Source organism: Glossina fuscipes, unplaced genomic scaffold (genome assembly GCF_014805625.2).
Source record: "Glossina fuscipes isolate IAEA_lab_2018 unplaced genomic scaffold, Yale_Gfus_2 27, whole genome shotgun sequence".
NCBI classification, from domain to species: Eukaryota; Metazoa; Arthropoda; class Insecta; order Diptera; family Glossinidae; genus Glossina; species Glossina fuscipes.
In genome coordinates, this window is record NW_023998422.1 from 8,873,538 (window position 1) to 8,891,429 (window position 17,892).

The 17,892-nt window shown below is 34.1% G+C and overlaps 1 protein-coding gene across 1 annotated transcript in view; it reads left to right on the top strand.

Annotated features, from left to right (window-relative positions):
- Nucleotides 1-7,160, top strand: part of LOC119636094 — an 87,541-nt gene extending 80,381 nt beyond the window's left edge. Inside the window, exon 3 of the mRNA XM_038031227.1 lies at nucleotides 6,992-7,160. Within this exon, the coding sequence (XP_037887155.1) occupies nucleotides 6,992-7,075 (84 nt within the window). The 3' untranslated portion in view covers nucleotides 7,076-7,160. The remainder of the gene's footprint in view (nucleotides 1-6,991) is intronic.
- The last annotated feature ends 10,732 nt before the right edge of the window (nucleotides 7,161-17,892 follow it).

The following is a 17,892-nucleotide window of genomic DNA, read 5'->3' on the forward strand; positions in this document are numbered from 1 at the left end:
ATGTGAAAAGTTAAATAGACAGAAAATTGTTCACAATTTCGAATTGTGTGTATTTACAAAAGGCATCATCGTCATTATCATCATCATCATCATCATTATTATCATCATCAACAGCAGCAATAGTAATTTCAGTGGTGGTAGTAAAACAACAACAATTGCATTAGTAATAGGAATATATAGTTAAAGAGTAATTCATGGAAAAAGCTAAAAGAGAATTCTAAGGATAATCCGTATAAGAGGTATAAGGTATTTCTTTAAAACAAACGTTCTTTTATGTATGCTTCGATTGATGTTGGTTGAGGGTTTTTGCATATATTGAAGTTTTTAGTGAATGCGGCAGAAATCGTCGTTTGATAATTTTCAATAAAATACTTTTAATAAAAACGACAAAGAAAGCTTAGAATGAATCGATTGATACGCTCAACTGGTTTATTTTTGCTCATTATACCCTACACAACTTGTGCTACAGGGTATATTAAGTTTGTGCGGACGTATGTAACACGCAGAAAGGCTTACATTACATCCATCTTTTATTGTACCGATCAATTTAGAATCGTAACCTGAATTGATCTCTGTCTGTCAATGTAAATTTGTACTCAAGCTGCAGGTCACAATTCTTGAGCTATTTTAATGAAATTTAGTACAACGACGTATTTTGACCCAAGGACGAACGTTGTTGACAACAATGTGGATTGATCCACCTTTTCGACCCCTCCTCATATAACGCCCTATTCTAAAAAGTCGTTATATGGAAAAAATAAATTAATTTTCAAAATTTGTCGGCAAAAGTGTCCCTCTAAGTTTTGAAACCCCTCTCATATAATGAAAACTAAAATTCATGCGACAAAAAGGTATAATTTTCAGTTCTTCACGACGAAAATTATATCACAATAGTAATTTAACATAAAAGAATTAACTGTACCTAATTTGGACAAGGTATTTTTTGATCCCACCTTAATAATCAGTTCACTAAAATTGATGCTATGTACCGCAGAAAATTATAAGTTTAAATATGTGATGTTGGATAAGGCTTTATATGGGGAGTGGTCGAAAAACTGAATCCATCTGAGTCATTTTCAATAGCATTGGGTCAAGACAAGTCACTGTACCAAATTTCATCGAAATATCTCAAAAATTGCAAGCTGAACACAAATTTAGATTGACAGACGGACAGACCGCTTAGATGAATAGTACGCTCTTCGGGAAAGGCTTAATATTTTATGACGAAAATTAATTCATAATAGAGTTTATTAAAAAAATAAACGGTAGAGAGTTTGGATCCCATAGATTTATTTTTTTGGACACCTACATATATATATAGGTACTATCACGAAACGCAAACTCTTATATAGAGAGAAAATCTAACCTTCCAATATGCGGGCTGAAAATTATAGCTTTCTGTGGACATAATGTGTACTGTTCGGTGTATTCTTATCAAAATGAGCGAATAACTGTACTAGACGAAGTGTCGTACGGTATGTAGTAATCGGCGTTGCCCGGCTATAATGTTCTGTTCATGTTTTTTAATAAACGAAATTGTACTAAATTCAAATCGCTTTTTGTACTCTACACCATTATATATATATATTAAATTTGTGCGGATGTATCCAGGGCCCAGAGGAATTTGAAATAGACCACCTGCTATTATATCAACCCGATTCAAAAAGTAATTCTAAGCTTGCGTGTGTCCATTTTATATTTATCTATCTGCTCGTTCCTAGCCTATCTGTCTGCCCCCTTCGATGTTTGTCCATTTATGCCGGTTTAAGGTCATTAACCACTTGCATGTCCATCTATCGATCATGTTTTTTGTGTTTAACCTATTAGTCGGAAATTTTGAAATGTTTTGGCCCAAATACGAACGCTTTTGAGACTGGTTCGGATCGCAACACTCTTCCGACCACTTCCCACATAACGCCTGAGTTAGAAAATGGTTAAATGAATATCTGCAGGGTGATGTAGGGTACCTTATGGTGGTACCGTGGCCCACTAAATTGCTCTCACCTGCTCACAAAGGGTTTCTTCCCAAGAAACACAAATAGTTTTCATTTAAAACCTATGACACCACAATAAGCATAAGAAGCTGTGCGGACATATGTATCTGTTTCAATGATTCTTACATAAGAAGTTGTTGCGCTCACCTACACTATTATCTAAACGCCAAGGTAAGAAGTATCAGAATTTCGGATACGGAGCTTTCCATCGAACACTCCAACATGGGACCGAACTTTGCCGTCAGTTTTGCAATATTCATTACTACGCGCTAGCAATCCTCTACAACACAAATGAACCTGTTAATGATGTGTTACTGGCAGCGAGTCCTGTTGAGCTGTCCGTGCGTCCTTGTGACACGTTGTCAATCACCTATTGCTAAGGCAATGGCACAATATATCTGATATGTGGAATATGTACGACGATATTTTAGATATCAGGTTTAAGAACGTGCCCGGCACACGTACCATTGCTTAATATTAAAGAATTAAACCATTTCCCGAAAAGCACTAGAATTTTAATTTTCGTTTTTTTTTTTTTACTTTGACAAGAAGTTACGATTTAAAAAGCTAATAAGAAACCTGACAATTTTCGATCATTTTTACCAAATGACGTCAGTCTCGTTGTTTACAATCGTCATCAACAGCGAATTCCACAATCAAATTCATGGTTGAGTTCCGAGCCTTTTAATTAAAAATCGCAGTTTTCTGTTTTAAGAGATTAGTCAGAAAATGACCTCCATATATCCATAGATGTTAACCATAGAGAAAGAAGCATCATCGGTAGATAGTAGGGGAAGATGGAGGAACTATCTCAGGCAAACCCATCATTGACAAAGACGTTATACACATACATGGCAATCAATTTCTTATTCTCTTCTTAGTTGAAGACATTATTTAATACTAGTACTAAAAAAGTTTGCCGTCCTGGAATAGATGATAAAATGTTTTTTTTTTTTTCAATTACAGTCAAATATACCGTAATGCGAGGATTCGTACGGCGTTATATGAATTTCAGATTTAAATCAACTTAAGAAACGCTTTCTTGGGAAACAGAGTTTGGAGAAACATCGAATTAAAACAAAGCAGATGTAGTTCTATCGTCTTGTATGGAAACCACTGCCGCATTATGGCAAACAGGGAATTAAAACAAGTTAAATGAATTCGTATCGCGTTACGTAGAATGTCAGAAGTAACTAAAACTTTTAGAAGCAGCAATGCCTTATTATATTCCCATTGTTAAATTATTCTTATATGACAAACGTGTTAAAAGAGGGCGCATTATAGAAGAATTGACCCAATTTTCGAGCAGCTTTACAGCAAACTTAACGGGTCTTAAATATTTATGGACAATCGCTCAGGAGCTGTTTACCACACATGCAACGCCTTAACAGCCAGGCAGGAGTGGGGGAAGAGACAGAAATAGGGTATTTCCGTAGTCTGGTGGATGCGTGCCCAATCATGTTATTTCTTTACCGACTAAGCACTCGCTGTAGCTACAACCAATCGCGAACCAACCCGCTCTGAGCTTTGAAGACCGGAACATCAACTTGACGGTCGGAATTCTTACCTAGAACGTTATAAGACGCTATAGTAAGATAGAGAGATGCTTGGTTGAATAAAGCCCAGCTTATAATTTATTATCCAATTATAAATGCAAGTTATTGATTTATACCGAAGTCAAGACAGCTCGGAAAGGCAGCCTACATTATTTGAGGGAAGTGTCTTTGCTAAAAAAAGTCTTTGCTAAATTACGATTTACTGCGAAACAAAGAAAAACGTATAAAATTAGTATGAAAATTGAAAAATATTATGAAGGATACGCGGATAAAACAAACTAAGCCATTGGCTATGCTCGCAAAGCCAACCAAGTCAAATAATTGCATTCGCTTGTAATCGAATCTTTTATACCCATTACCGTTATCCTAAAAGCGATTAAAAGAAAGGAAAAGAACTCAACTTTTATACTCTATAATATTGGGTGGGAGCGGCTGGTTTTTTCTATTTTCAGAATAAAAGTTGAAATTTGTAAGCATGTGGACGTTAGGTGCGTGTCTTATGTAGGCGACATCCGAATTTTTGCAAACGGGGGAATGTTTACCACAGATACAACACAGTTGCGCAGATGGACAGAGGGACAGGCAAACGAGCAGATTTGCTGTGATGCGTTCCGAATATGAAACTGGCCAAGCATTTATATACTTTATGGAGTTTTTAAATATAGATCCTGTGCGTTATAAAAAAAATTTTGAAAAAAAAATGAAATTATGACGCAATGACAAATTAAGTAGGTGAAGTCGATTGCTTCCGTTTTTGTAGAGCTACTACAGCATAGCCCATAGAATAGAATATATGAACAAAGAACGAATTTTTAATTTCATTTAAAAGATAGTGATGTGCTCAGTCTACGTGATGCTGTAAGCCTGCCTTTCAAACGATTTGGCCCATTTTCAATTCTAACCTGCGTGCAAGAACTTCCAATGTTTCTGCCCAATTTTAAGTCGACAGCTTAATTTTTGCGATCAAGAGAATGTTGACAACAGATATAATACGGACGGACAGATGGACATACTTAAATATACACATACTTTGCACGATCTCTTGAACGTCTTGCTGGGCGTTGCAAACGTTTTGACAAAATGAAGTGTGCAGATAACTCGCCTTTTAGCAAAAACAAAATTGTGCGTGGGTTATACGATTTATTATCATCATTTTAGGCATGAATTTAATTTATTAAATTTCATTTATAAATTGTCCTAAATTTGCTTTCGTGCAACTTTTTCCACACCTAATAAGTTCTTCCTGATAATTGTCCGGAAACTAACGCTCTAATCCCAAACAAAAATGAGCAAAGTAACTTAACTTACTTTCCAAAGTCATCTTCTATAAAATAAAGAAAAACTATGCAAAAGACTTTACTTGAATGCTGGCAATGAACAAAGAAACGAACAGTTCAAGAGAGCACCTCAAAAACAATGGATAAAAGTGCGCTATAATCCAACATTTGGCTATGATTGGATTATTCATCGCACTTGTGAAGCAAGTTAAGCAATATTCCAGTTTTCATAATTCCAAAAGTCCGCTTCATATATATATATATATATCAGTTTTATTAATAAATCCGAAATTGTTTTGCTTTCCATTTACCCATTAGCACGGCTTCCACTTCGTCGTGTAATAGCTTGCATATGAAATATTCTCCCACAATGCAATTTCTTGTGTTATGCTTTTGAGTAACTATTGTTAGGCGCAGGCAGCCTTTGGTCATCATTAGCATATTAAAGCCATAAAACCTTTTTCGGAGTATAACTATGTTCATATGTTAATAATTATTGGCCATTTTGTATACAGTAAGCGTACGATAATCTGCCATAGCCAGAAAATAAGCTCCTGACGAGGGCGAAAAAGGTAGAACAAGCACGAGGAGCACAAGTTAAAATTTTTCTTAGAATTGATTTTGTTTTTATTTTTTTTTTTTAGTTAAGCAACCATGTTGCTGTTTATTGTTTCTGCTACTATTGCCTCCTTGCAGTACTAACTGCCAATTTTGTTTGTCATGAATTGAACATAAAATTTTGCAGAATAAATTCACACACACACATTCACATCTACAATGTTAAGAAAAGCAAAAAAAAAAACAAGAAAAACAAAAAGCCAACAACACGATCACGATCAATACGTATTTATAAAATAGGAAAAATTCATTGCAAGGCAGTCCGTACGCACACACTTACACACACATACATACGCGTGCATATGCATACACAAACAATACATAATGCAACATTAAGGAGACATAGAAGAAACAGAACAAAAAAAAAAAACGAAAAAAGAGACGAGAACAATATACTGGTTTGCGTACAAATATAATACGAGTATAAGAAGGCAAAAAAAAAAAAAAAATTGCAGAAAAATTCAATTCATTGACAATGGATGTGTGCAGCAAGTTTCTACTACTACTCGTGCTGTTGCTGTTGCTGCTGCTGCTGCTGGTGCTGGTGCTGCTACTGCTGCTGCGATTGTCTATAGTCAGCAATAACAGCATCAAAACAAACCACAGTCAACAAAATCAGTAGCAATAGCGGCAGCAGCAGCAGCAGCAGCAATCATTTTGTAACTTTAAAGCATACAGATACACATACGCACACACACACACATGTATGCGTACATATAAAGGCTTACTAACTGTAGCCAAATGCAGAATGTTTGTACCCGAGAGAAGACGTATTGTTGTTCACGTTGTATGAAATGAAATAATGCAACGAAATTTTCTGTTGTTTTTTTCTTTTTTTTTCTTTATTCTACACATGCGAACCAAAAACAAAACAAAGTTGAAGTGAATTTAAAGTTGGTTGTTGAGTTGATTTGGTTCTGTTTTCTTTTTTTTTTTTTTTTTTTATCAAAACAGCCAAAACATATAAAAAATAAAAATGTCTGATTGTCCGTTTATCTGTCTGTCCAATTGGTATTTTGTTTGTTTTTTTTTTCATTCTTTTTTTTTTTATTTTCCATCTGTCTTTCCGTCTGCCATATCCATCTTTTATTTTGTCTCCATTTTAGAATTTACAACAATGCCAACAAGGTGATGATAAAAGTATTTAGAGGGTGAGGAAGGGTGTTGGCGTATTAGGGTAGCCAACGGGCAAGCAGACCGCCATTCAGTCAGTCAGCGAGTTATACAGCCAGTCAAGCATTGTATTCAAAAGTTTTGTTTTATTGTACAGTTGAAGGATTTTGCAACAACAATGACAATATCAAAAAACGCAAAAAAAAAAAAAAAAGAAGAAAACAGAACACAACTGAAAAAGTTTTCATTTCGCTATTTTATACCGTTCTTATTGACATCATTCTTTCCAAATCGCTGGAGACTGACAGCAGCAATACGAATTCGATATTTTTGCCATGTTATAGCCATATAATCATCAAATAAAATATATGGATTTTTTTCTTCTTCTTTTTCATCTTCTTCTTTTTATATGCATTTATTTATTGTATTTCAGCTGCTGCCGCTTACTGTTTTACTGCTACCGCTGACAGTTGATGTTCTACTTGTGTTAACGTACTTGAATGGTTGCTTAAGTTGAGGAGGTGTACTAGCAATCGTCTGCACGTCTCTTGTAGCAGTTCTTGTTATTGCTGCTGGTGTATTTCGTTTTGTAGCATTTTTTGCTAAAGTTTTTAGAAAATCCGTTGTTTGTGTTTTTATCTTTTTTTTGTTTTTTTTTTTTTGTTTATTTTTTTTTGATAAAGCTAAAAAGTCTTTCATCCTGATTGAGATTGCGGTTGCTGAAGTCGTATTTTACAGAAAGAAGTTTGAGTTCAGCTGCCAAAATGACCAAACAGAGATAAATAACGTATTGGGTGGGCAATAAGAAATTGTCCAGTATTATGTTCTTCTCTCTTCTTATTTCCACTTGTTGTTTCATTTTACTGTCCCTCGCTTCCCTGTCTCTCTCTATCCTTGTCTTTTTCCCTCTTTCTTCCTACATATCCCCGTCTCTCGTACTATCTCTCCCTCTTTTTCTCTACCGCCATCCTTCTCCGCCCCCCTCCCCCCCTCCTCCCTTCACCCCTCTTTAATACTCTCTCATTCTCTTTCCTTATATGTACCTGTCGCATCCTTATCTGCTTTAGTAATGCTGATCCCAAGGAGCGAGCACGAAAACTATACAGCACATCCACGATCTCAATATATCAACCTAACAATTCTTGAGAAAATGATTTCACTTAATGGATGATGCGAAGCAGCGATGTTGCAATAGAATATTCGTCTGCTTGCGCTAATCCATTATTGCGACCCTGATAAGCCAAATAAGATCCAGTTTCCATTTTCAGTTACGAAGTTTTCCTTCTTTTTTTTAAGCTTGTAAAAGTCTTAGCTTTAATAGCATCAGGAAATGCATATTTGCAGACGACTTTTTCCGCGTTTAAAAGTTTATAAGTACTGTTCTTCAAAAAGATGAAGAAAAATGTACATTAAATGGCCCATTATAAGTTTGTGTAGAAACCAGATACCCTGACGGTCTGAAGAGCTTGAAGGTAATTGGCTAAGCATCAGTTTATTCTCAGTAAATCAAAATAATTAATTTCTTAATTGTCTTAGGACGTGTCCGGCACGAGCAAAGGACTTGCAATACTACCAAGTATTCATTCAACATTGTAGTTCTACGCTTCGTAGCAAACCTTTCGCTTGGTTGCAAGGTTCGTGCATTCGTTTCTCATTCATTTCTATTCCTTTTCTCATTCACTCATCTTCAAACTTCAAGGCCTATGAATAAAACACGATTTTAGCCAATTGATAAATTCGTATATCCGTAATGCCCTAATATAATATCATTAGAATTTAAAGGCAAAATTTAATAGAAGCCCGCAATGCAACTTGAACAACAACATTTATCTTGTAGTTACGACGAAATTATTTCAAATTGATGAAAAGAAAGAAAATGAAGGAAATTTGTTGTCGTAAGATGCAATCCACTCATAAAAGTTCGCTGCTTAGTAAGGGAAAATTCTACATTCTCGTAGCTTTTAATGCAAAAATTTGCATTTTTTTTCCGGTTTCTTCAATATTTTCGAACATATTACGTCTTTGAAGTCGCAGTTTCCGTTATTACAGTCACATGCCAGTTCAAATAGTTGAAGGTCATATTTTCAAAATTGGTACTTTTTCAACCTACGGTAGCCGGTTCATCGGTCAACATCAATTAGTCTCCAACACAATATATTTTTTTTGATCAGGCACAACAGTGTTTGTAAGTTGCCTCGCTTCTTAACATTCGCTCTTCTACGAGATAGTAATGCGGCGTGAGTCGGAATGCAAAACTTAAGTTCACTTTCAGCCAAACGACACACAATCATCATAAGTTTCCTCCCACGGGGAAAGAAATCTTCTAAACCCTACCTGTATTCATTTCTATTATTCTTCCTTTCTAAAGTGTGTTACTTGCAAACACTTTAACCTGCTGTTTATTTTTATATTCATGTATATGTGTAGAGTGTACCGTCAGAAGAATAATACTTCAAGTGATGCGCTAAAAATATTTTGTATTTTATTTTATTGATTTTATTTTATTTCATTTATTTCGTGTTTATGTATATTTTTTGATTTTTATAAATTTTTTATTTTTTTTTCTTTTTTTTCTTTTGCTAATATAATGTATTGTCGTTGTGTGCCAAACCATTCAATACAAAGCCAACCGTCGCCATACCTTTGGGTACCAATAACACAAAAACACACAACAAAAACAATAGCAACAACCGTATTGCCGTCATCTTAGTTTAGTTGAAGTAGCTTTGAAGATTTCACAGAACCAACCACTAAAGGAAGCTTTAAAGCAACAACAACAACGACAATAACAACAATAAGAACAATAATAATAATAAGAACAACAAGTCAGAATAACGACAAAGACTGGCATCCTATGCATTCAGCACTTTTACTATCAAACTAAGAAGAAATAAGGGAAGATGAAGTAAAAATACAACAACGTTAAAAAAAGAAAAAACAAAAAAAAAAAAAAAAAAAAACAAAAAACCAACAAAATCAAACGGCGGCTGCATCTGAATCAGAGGCAGCAATAACATCGGTAACTGACGCAGCTACCGATAAAAGTTGACAGCTGCCGCATTCGTTGTTGCTGTTTTTATGTTACTCCAGCACCGACCATGTAGTACTGGTGAGACTTTAAACAACACATGCACGCGCACATATAATATACACTTATATATATATATATATATATATATATGCGGATAATTCATGTGAGCTTTTGCCATCATCATCACTTTAAAAGAAATATATATGCAACGTAAGCGAAGGTAAACAACAGAGGAGCTTGCTACAGATGTCAAAGAAAAGATTGTGCGTTTAAAACAACTCCAACATTTACGGCAACAACAAAAACAACAACAATAGCAAATCATTACAAGTGCAAAAACACACACACACACACACACACACACACACACACACAAACTACAAACAAAAAAGTTGAAAACTACGGCGGCAGTAGCAGCATCATGACGTGACGTTAACGTCATCAATGGTTATAGCCAAAAAGGCTTTTAGTCAGCCAGCCATTCAACCCTAATGGGCGAACCAGTAACTCACACACAATCGCAGTTGCCCCGCAGACATCACAGACGACACCTTTAACTTCACTTAAGCAAAAACCACGCCTCAACATTTACTGTGCGTTCAAAACAAAAACAATGGTCGTTCATTATACAACTACTATAGCACATAACTACAACAACAGAAATAGAATCCACCACTGTTTTCTTATTTTTTTTTTTTTTTGCTCTCACATGTTAAACAGAGATAACCCTAGAATTGCTTACTAGAGAGAGTTTACTTATAAGAGAGTGAACTCTTTTCGACTTTCATTATAAATCAAAAATTATAAGAGTAAAGGAGATAACTAGTGTTAGTTAGTGAACGAAGTAAACACATTGTTGCACTCATATAACGAAGTATGTGTGCATAAGTGTTGCTTGACAAGCCAACTAACATAGCACACACGCGCACACAAATGAACATCTATATATATACATATAATTATATATACATATAAACGCTTTCATACAAACAGTGTTGGCACTTCCAACATTAGTTGAACCATCAGCCGTCATGCATTCACCATCAAACTTGCCTAAAGGTGAGACCGTGTTTTTAATAAAATCGCGGCGCGACGCATGTCTCTCAACTATATATATATATACATATATATATATATATATATTTGAATATCTTATATGCTTGTTTACTCGTGTTTCGGGGTTGCGTTACAAATTTTTTTCGAATACAATAATTACACAAACAACATATACGTTACGGTACGCATTGTTACTGTTATTATTATTATTATCATTGTCGTTGTTGTTGATAATGACGAATTAATAGAGAGCTTAGAGAAATATATTAATGCTGAAGCGAAAAAGTAAATACATATAGCTATACATATATATATCTATATATATATTTATAAATGTATGTATTTGTATGCATATATATGTGCTTAAACTAACAAAAAATTATCACACGCATCGTAAAGTTGTGTCCATTACTTGCAGAGTCAATCAGTGAGTGAGTGAGTGTATGCGCGACGTCATATTATACGTTCGTTGATTTATGTTTTCTTATTATTGTTGTAGCTACCGTTACAAAAAAAAAAAAAACTGTTTAAAAAAAAACAGAAAAAGAAAATTTAGTGAAAAATAAAAAAATCAGACAATTCGTAAAACAACACTAATACAGACTTGCGTTGCAGTTGAACGGTAACAAAACGTTAATAAAGCCGCGGGCAAATTGTGTTTGCTCCAAACTTTTCTGCTGGTCTCTACTTGCAGTTACAAATTTTATATTCTGTTCCTTTCTGTTTTTTTCCTTTTCTTTTTTTCTCAAAACCCGGCGCGTGTCATAAAAAAATATATATTAAAAAAAAAAAAAAAAATTAAACCTAAAAGTAAATGAATTAATCTAATAAATAAATTTAAAATTCATCTATGAAATGCAAATTAAAAGAATTGTGTTTTTTTTTTAATTTTTTTTTTTTTTTTCTTAATTTTCTCGATAGCTCAAGCAATTATTTAGTGTGAAAATTACTGTTCAAGTGTGAATAATATTTTTATTTTTTTTTTTTGAAAACTTGTGCCAGTGTAAGTGTGAAAATTGTTAGACTGCATAAACAAAAATCAACAAAATTAAAAAACAAAACGTTAAACGTACACACTTCCTGTCTAAAGAAGGATATACTAATCAATACCCCGATATCAAACGAATGCAAAAAACGGATATACACAAAAACCTCTGTCAAGGATTAAAAACGTTAACATACAGGACAACGCCTTAAGTTTTCATTTTTTTTAATTCGCCCACATTTATCACTAACAAGTAGAGATAATAAATTCATAAGCAATTAGTCAAATAAAATAAAGGAAAACGCTGCTCAAGGGGTTAAGTATTTTTTTTTTTTTTTTTTTTTTTTTCATTCCGTCATCACCGTTGACAATTGCTACGGAGCAGATATTGCAAGATTGTAGAACCGAATTTCCTTAGTTACTTAATCAAGTGTGTTCTGGCTTTGCGATCGGTCATAAAAAGCTACTATAGGTTTTCTTGTTATATAGCTTCTGTCTACTTGAAACAAACACGTTGTTCTCAACCAACCATGCAATCATTTTTATATGTAGCAAGATTATTATTAGGTTGCAGTAAGCCTTAAATAAAAAAATATCTTACGCCTTTTCACCTCTCTGTGCTGTTACCCAGAATACAGCCGCATATCTGAGATATAAGAGTAAATCTTACAACTTTTCTACAGTCTTTCTCCCAAGCCACATTTTAAAGGCCACCACTACAATGAGATCCATCGAATTAGGGTCAATGGAAATTTATAATGCGTCAATAGGGTCAACTAAAGTACATTGTAATCGAAACGTCAAAATAATTTGAAATCGTTTCAGCAAAAGCTTAAGGACGGACGGTATTTACCATGTTTGCTTTAATTTTGATTAAACACCGATAGTAGATTTACAATGAAATCATATCACTTTCCTTTGCCGATTTACGATCAAAAAGTCGAGGTTTAATCATTTTATTCACTCTTCGTAGATCTTTATGCTTAGCCCACGGAACTAAATCGATTGATTTTCTTGCTTAGATCTTGCTTTGATTTTGCATTGAATTCTTTTGAGAAGTTAGGAATAACTAAACTAAAAGTTTATAAAAGTTTCGTTTGTAAATAAAAATAATATATATATATGAATGTTTTAGATGTGTGTTCAAAATTGTAATAAAAAAATTTCATTAAAAGAAAAACGAGTTCCTCACTTTTCGGACATATGGCGTTTGAAAAGCCCGCAATAGTTAAAAAACACTTTCAGGCATTATTTACACTTTTATTAGTCGATCAATTTTGAATGTATATGTGCACGAATCTTAAGAAAAACTCGCACGGACAAGTTGACACAACTATACTTGAAGCTAAAGGCTGATCAAGTAAGCTCTTCATATATATTCGGTTTAAAATAACTACAAAACGATATAAGATATGAAAGTGATTTTCTTTTTATAACCTACGGTTTGTGCTGACGTACGTACAATACATACAAGAACTTGGGATAGACCCAACTCGCGTTATATCAATCGATTCGAGAAAGTAATCCTAAGTCTGTATGTTTGTCTGCCCGTTTGATATCTGTTCAGACTTGTACTTTTTGTGATCAACCTACAACTCGTAACTTTTTGAGATATTTTGATGAGATGTGATATACTGGCATGTTTTGGTCCAAGGGTGAACGCTACCGCAAATGATTGAGATCGCACAACCTTTTCGACCACTGGCCTTATAATGCCTTTGAATAACTGCATTAAGCGAAGTGGTGCAGGATACTTAATGGTCGGCCGTGGCCTAGTGTAATGTAGTGTAGTATAATGTTCTTAGTTGTTTCTATTCTAGTTTTCGATTCATGACGTAAATGATTATCTCTAGTTTTGTTTAAAAGTTCGATTCTGGAACACCTTGAATTTGTAGATACATTTCCACTTCATTCTGCACTTATTTTACCAACAACATGAGCAATGTTCACTGTAAGGTCGATGAAGTGTTTATGGTGTATTGGTATAATTTCAGCACCCATTATATGTCTTTATCATAGTTGTTGGGAAACCCCAAATATTGTTTTCTTGCTTTTAGGGATATTTTTATTATACAAGCGATAAGGGCTGTCAATAGAAACTATAATGAAAAGCGGGCTTGATATCTTGCCTTTGATATCTGCTGCACCTTCATACTATGACGTGTAACGAAATTTCAAATTTTACTATTCAACTTATTAACTATATTAACTAAACTATTTCATATATCATTAATTTTTTAATAAATAAATTCATAATCAAAAAAAAAAATTATTATTAATTTGAGCAGAGAAACTCTACTGCACTTGTGATGTGAACCCACGACAATTCATTTATTACTTTTTTTTTATTTCATTAATGTTAGTGGATGTCCTTTGCGTGCTGGGCCACTTAGGTGGATCTAAAAAAAAATTAAAATGATTTCTTTTGCAAGTTTCAAGAATTTTCCTTTTTTTTTTTTTGTTTCAAAGCAAACAAATGTTATCGCACTGCTATGCTATTGTAACTTAGGATCTATGGAAATTGAAACGAATCTATTAACAAACTCTTACTTTGTGACTGTTAAGGTTTTAATGCAGGTTTTTGACTTTGCGTTAATTAAAGCTGCTACTCGCACCCTCTCTATGGGGATAAGGCTTTAATTTTGATACAATTTCGCTGTTATTACCATTAGTGAGCCTTTCCAAATAAGAAAATTCGTTTCCTATCGACATTTGCTAAAACAGGAATATGAGTATTGAGTGGTTGATCGTTGCCCTCACTTCATAAGTAAAAGATCCTCCCCGATTGCCGATCTTTTCAAAATCCAAAAGGATTCATAAACATTTATTTAAATAGATAGAATTACTATAAACGATTCTGTTGTAAGGGAAGATACATGTGTTCGCCTTAAGTAGTAGAGATTTATAATTTGCATTATATAGTTTTTTAATTTCCTTAGGAGGGTATTAGACCAACCCCGTATTTACCGTAACCAAAAGTGGCATAAATATGTTATCCTGTCACTTCAACGTAACATGTTGTATGGAACTGCTTTCCTAAAACTCTTTGCTTGCATAAATAATAGCATTTATGTACTTGGTCTTCGGAAATGATTCTTTAAAAATAGCATACTTCATAAAAAAATATCAAAAAAACAAGCTTAAGAACGTTAGGGCAAGATAATTACACGCATATCCTTTAGTTTATATTAAATTTGCGCGAATCTTTTATACCCATCAGCGTGAAGGTAAAAAAAAGGAAGACGACTAAATTTTCATTTTCTATAATATAGGGTGGGCGTGGCTGATTTTCTTCACTTTCAAAATAGAACTGGACATTTATACGGGGCATGTGTTGCAATTTATGAGTAACAAGCAAAAAGCACGGAGAGCGAAAGTGTTCACAGTTTTTCCTACATAGGCGAGTGGGCGTTGTGAGCGTGTTCTTTGAAAAATTTGAGTCCCTTTCAAATTCTCTTGCAAGCTTGCAGACGATATTTTAATATTTTTCGAACGATAACAGGTTCAGCACAGATTCCATACAGTTGTGCAGACGGACAGACATGCGTAGATATATTCTGAATTTGAAACTGACCAAGAATTTATATTCTTTTTGGGGTTTTTGAACCTTGCTACTGCCTGTTATAAGAGTCTTAAACAAAAAAAATTTATGACCGACTATAAAATTAAATAGGCGCCGCTAACTTTTTTCAATTTCTAGAGAGCTACTACAACATTACCCATAGAATATGCGTTCAATTTATGGGTAATGAGCACAAAATCAATTTTTCATTCCCGTTGAGAAACAGAGGTGTTCTTAGTTTACATGGTGCTGTGAACGTGTCCTTCGACCGATTTGGCCCATTTTCAATGCCGATCTGCGTGCAAGAACATCCAGTGTTTCTGCCAAATCTGAAGTCGATAGTTTTATTTTTTGCGGCCAGGAGAATGTTTGCAACAGGCATTACACAGACGGACAGACGGATCGATTTAGAATTTGATGCTGATCAAAAATATATACACTTCGGAGGGTCTTTGATGTTTCCTTCTGGTCGTTGCAAGCCCTTTGGCAACATGAATATATCTCCCATTCCTCGGTGACGGGTATAAAAATTACTATAACACGATGACTGTAGAAAATAGGTCAGCAAAGACCAGGCCGGCCAAATAAACTTACAGAATTGTAACAAATTAACGCAAATCTAGTTCTGTTGATATTGCAAAAGATCTAGAAAAATATAAGCAAACTAGTATTCATCTCGAAGCTACTCTAAATGTTTCAAAAGACAATGATTTTTATAGCAAAGCGTTCCAAGAAAAAAGCCATATATTAAAACCATTTACATGGTTAGATTATAAGTGGAGTGAATATGGCGGTGATAGGCCTCGACGTAGTAATAAAATTAGGTTTTTCTGATAGGTCTCAGCATTTTTCGAAACGTATTTAAACGCTGGCGTTACGTAATGTCCCTGTACGTTGTTACACCTCGATACGAATGCATAAGATTTGGTCGCAATATCTTCGCTTTTTTGGTTTTGTGATTGCAATTAAAGGCTCAGATTGTTTTATAAGTGCTTGGTTCCCAATATCTTTTAATTTGATGGCTTATCTTACTTGTTTGCTTTTTACTTCGCGATAAACCGTAACTTAGTGCAGACATTTTTAGCAAAGACATGCGTATCCAAAAATGCGACTCATCTTAGTGGGCTATCTTCAATTCGCTAATTTTCGCTGTTTTCAATATATGCAGGGCTTAACCATCTTGTTTTACAATAAAGCTGATATTGAAGCGCTTTCTTACGACGCTTCCTTCCGAATACCAAAATTGATATGAAATCAAAATAATTGTGAGAAGAACAACCATTGTCTGCTTTTATGAATAATGACCGATCACAGAGCCAAATCTAATTGCGAGCTTATTGATGGAATGATGTAATCAATATAGTTCCGTCACTTATGCAATGATCATCAAATGTAAGAACATTCTCTTAGTTAGTAATAGTCTTAAGACATATTTTTATTTTCGTATTCGCCACCGCATTCCGCATTCAATCACTCAAATGTTAAACAATGAGTCGACTTAGTCGACTCGTTCACGTTTCCAGAAATTGTTGCAAAGACAAATTTTCACTAAACAACAAACTCTCAGAAAAGTGACACTTTTAACCGACTTTTCGTCTGTAAGCCGCTATTTATAGCAGATATCGAGTTGCGGCAACTATTTGTTCAATTTTATTTATTGAACATGTAAGAGAAATAAATTTCGATGAATTTTCAACGGAAGACAGGGTTCTAAAAAAATGCCAGGGTTCTAACAAAAAGAGCAAATTGTTTTCTTAGTCGATGACGGGACAGATTTGTCGGGAAACATTTTTCTCAATAAATTTTAGATCGATAGCTAAAAAGTTAGTTGCAATTCTGGCTAATATTGGACAAACTTGATTAACCAAAAACTACAGGTTCTCATTATTGGGCTATAGTGGGAAATTTTGTAATAAGGGACAGGTGAACGGGCGGTTCTTCTTTCTCGCTATTACGAAGGGAACGAAAGATCTTTCAACCGAAGCAAGACGCTTTTCTCGTAATTGCGTACAAAAAAAAAAACAATAAAAAATTCAAGTTCAGTCTGTCTGTTTGTCTGTCCGTCTATTATTTGCCTATATACTTCTGTATTTAACCTGTAGAAGACAAATTTTGAGATGTTGAGGAGGTGAAATTTTATACAACAGACATGTTTGGGCCCGAAGATGAATCCTAGTGAAAATGCATATAGAATCGAGCCATTTTTACGATCGCTTACTGTGCAATGACACGTTAAAAAAAAATCGTTACAAAACGGTATAGGTTGTTCAAAGATCGACCTTGCCCGGCCATAGTGTTTTTATGTGTGTGTTTTTCTTTTTTTCGAAATAGAAAAGCGTTCAAAGTTAATTGTGAATGACGAAGAAAAGAAAAGTCCCTCCTCCTTACATAAACTGAATTTATTAAGAGCCTTTAATGCCGACAGTAGATTGAATGCATTAAAAAAAATATACATATATATTTTCAAAAAAATTAAAGATATTTTCACTGGATTTATTTGCTTTTCTCACATAATATATATATATATATATATATATATATATATAACGTAACATATCAGATACTTATGCCTATCGTACTATTTATAAAGAAACATGTAATACTAATAACTTGAGTTTAATTGCTGACTGCTGTGGTCTTTGATCTAAAAGAAAATAAATAAAAATAAAAAAAAAAAAGTTTTTTAAATAAAAAACATAA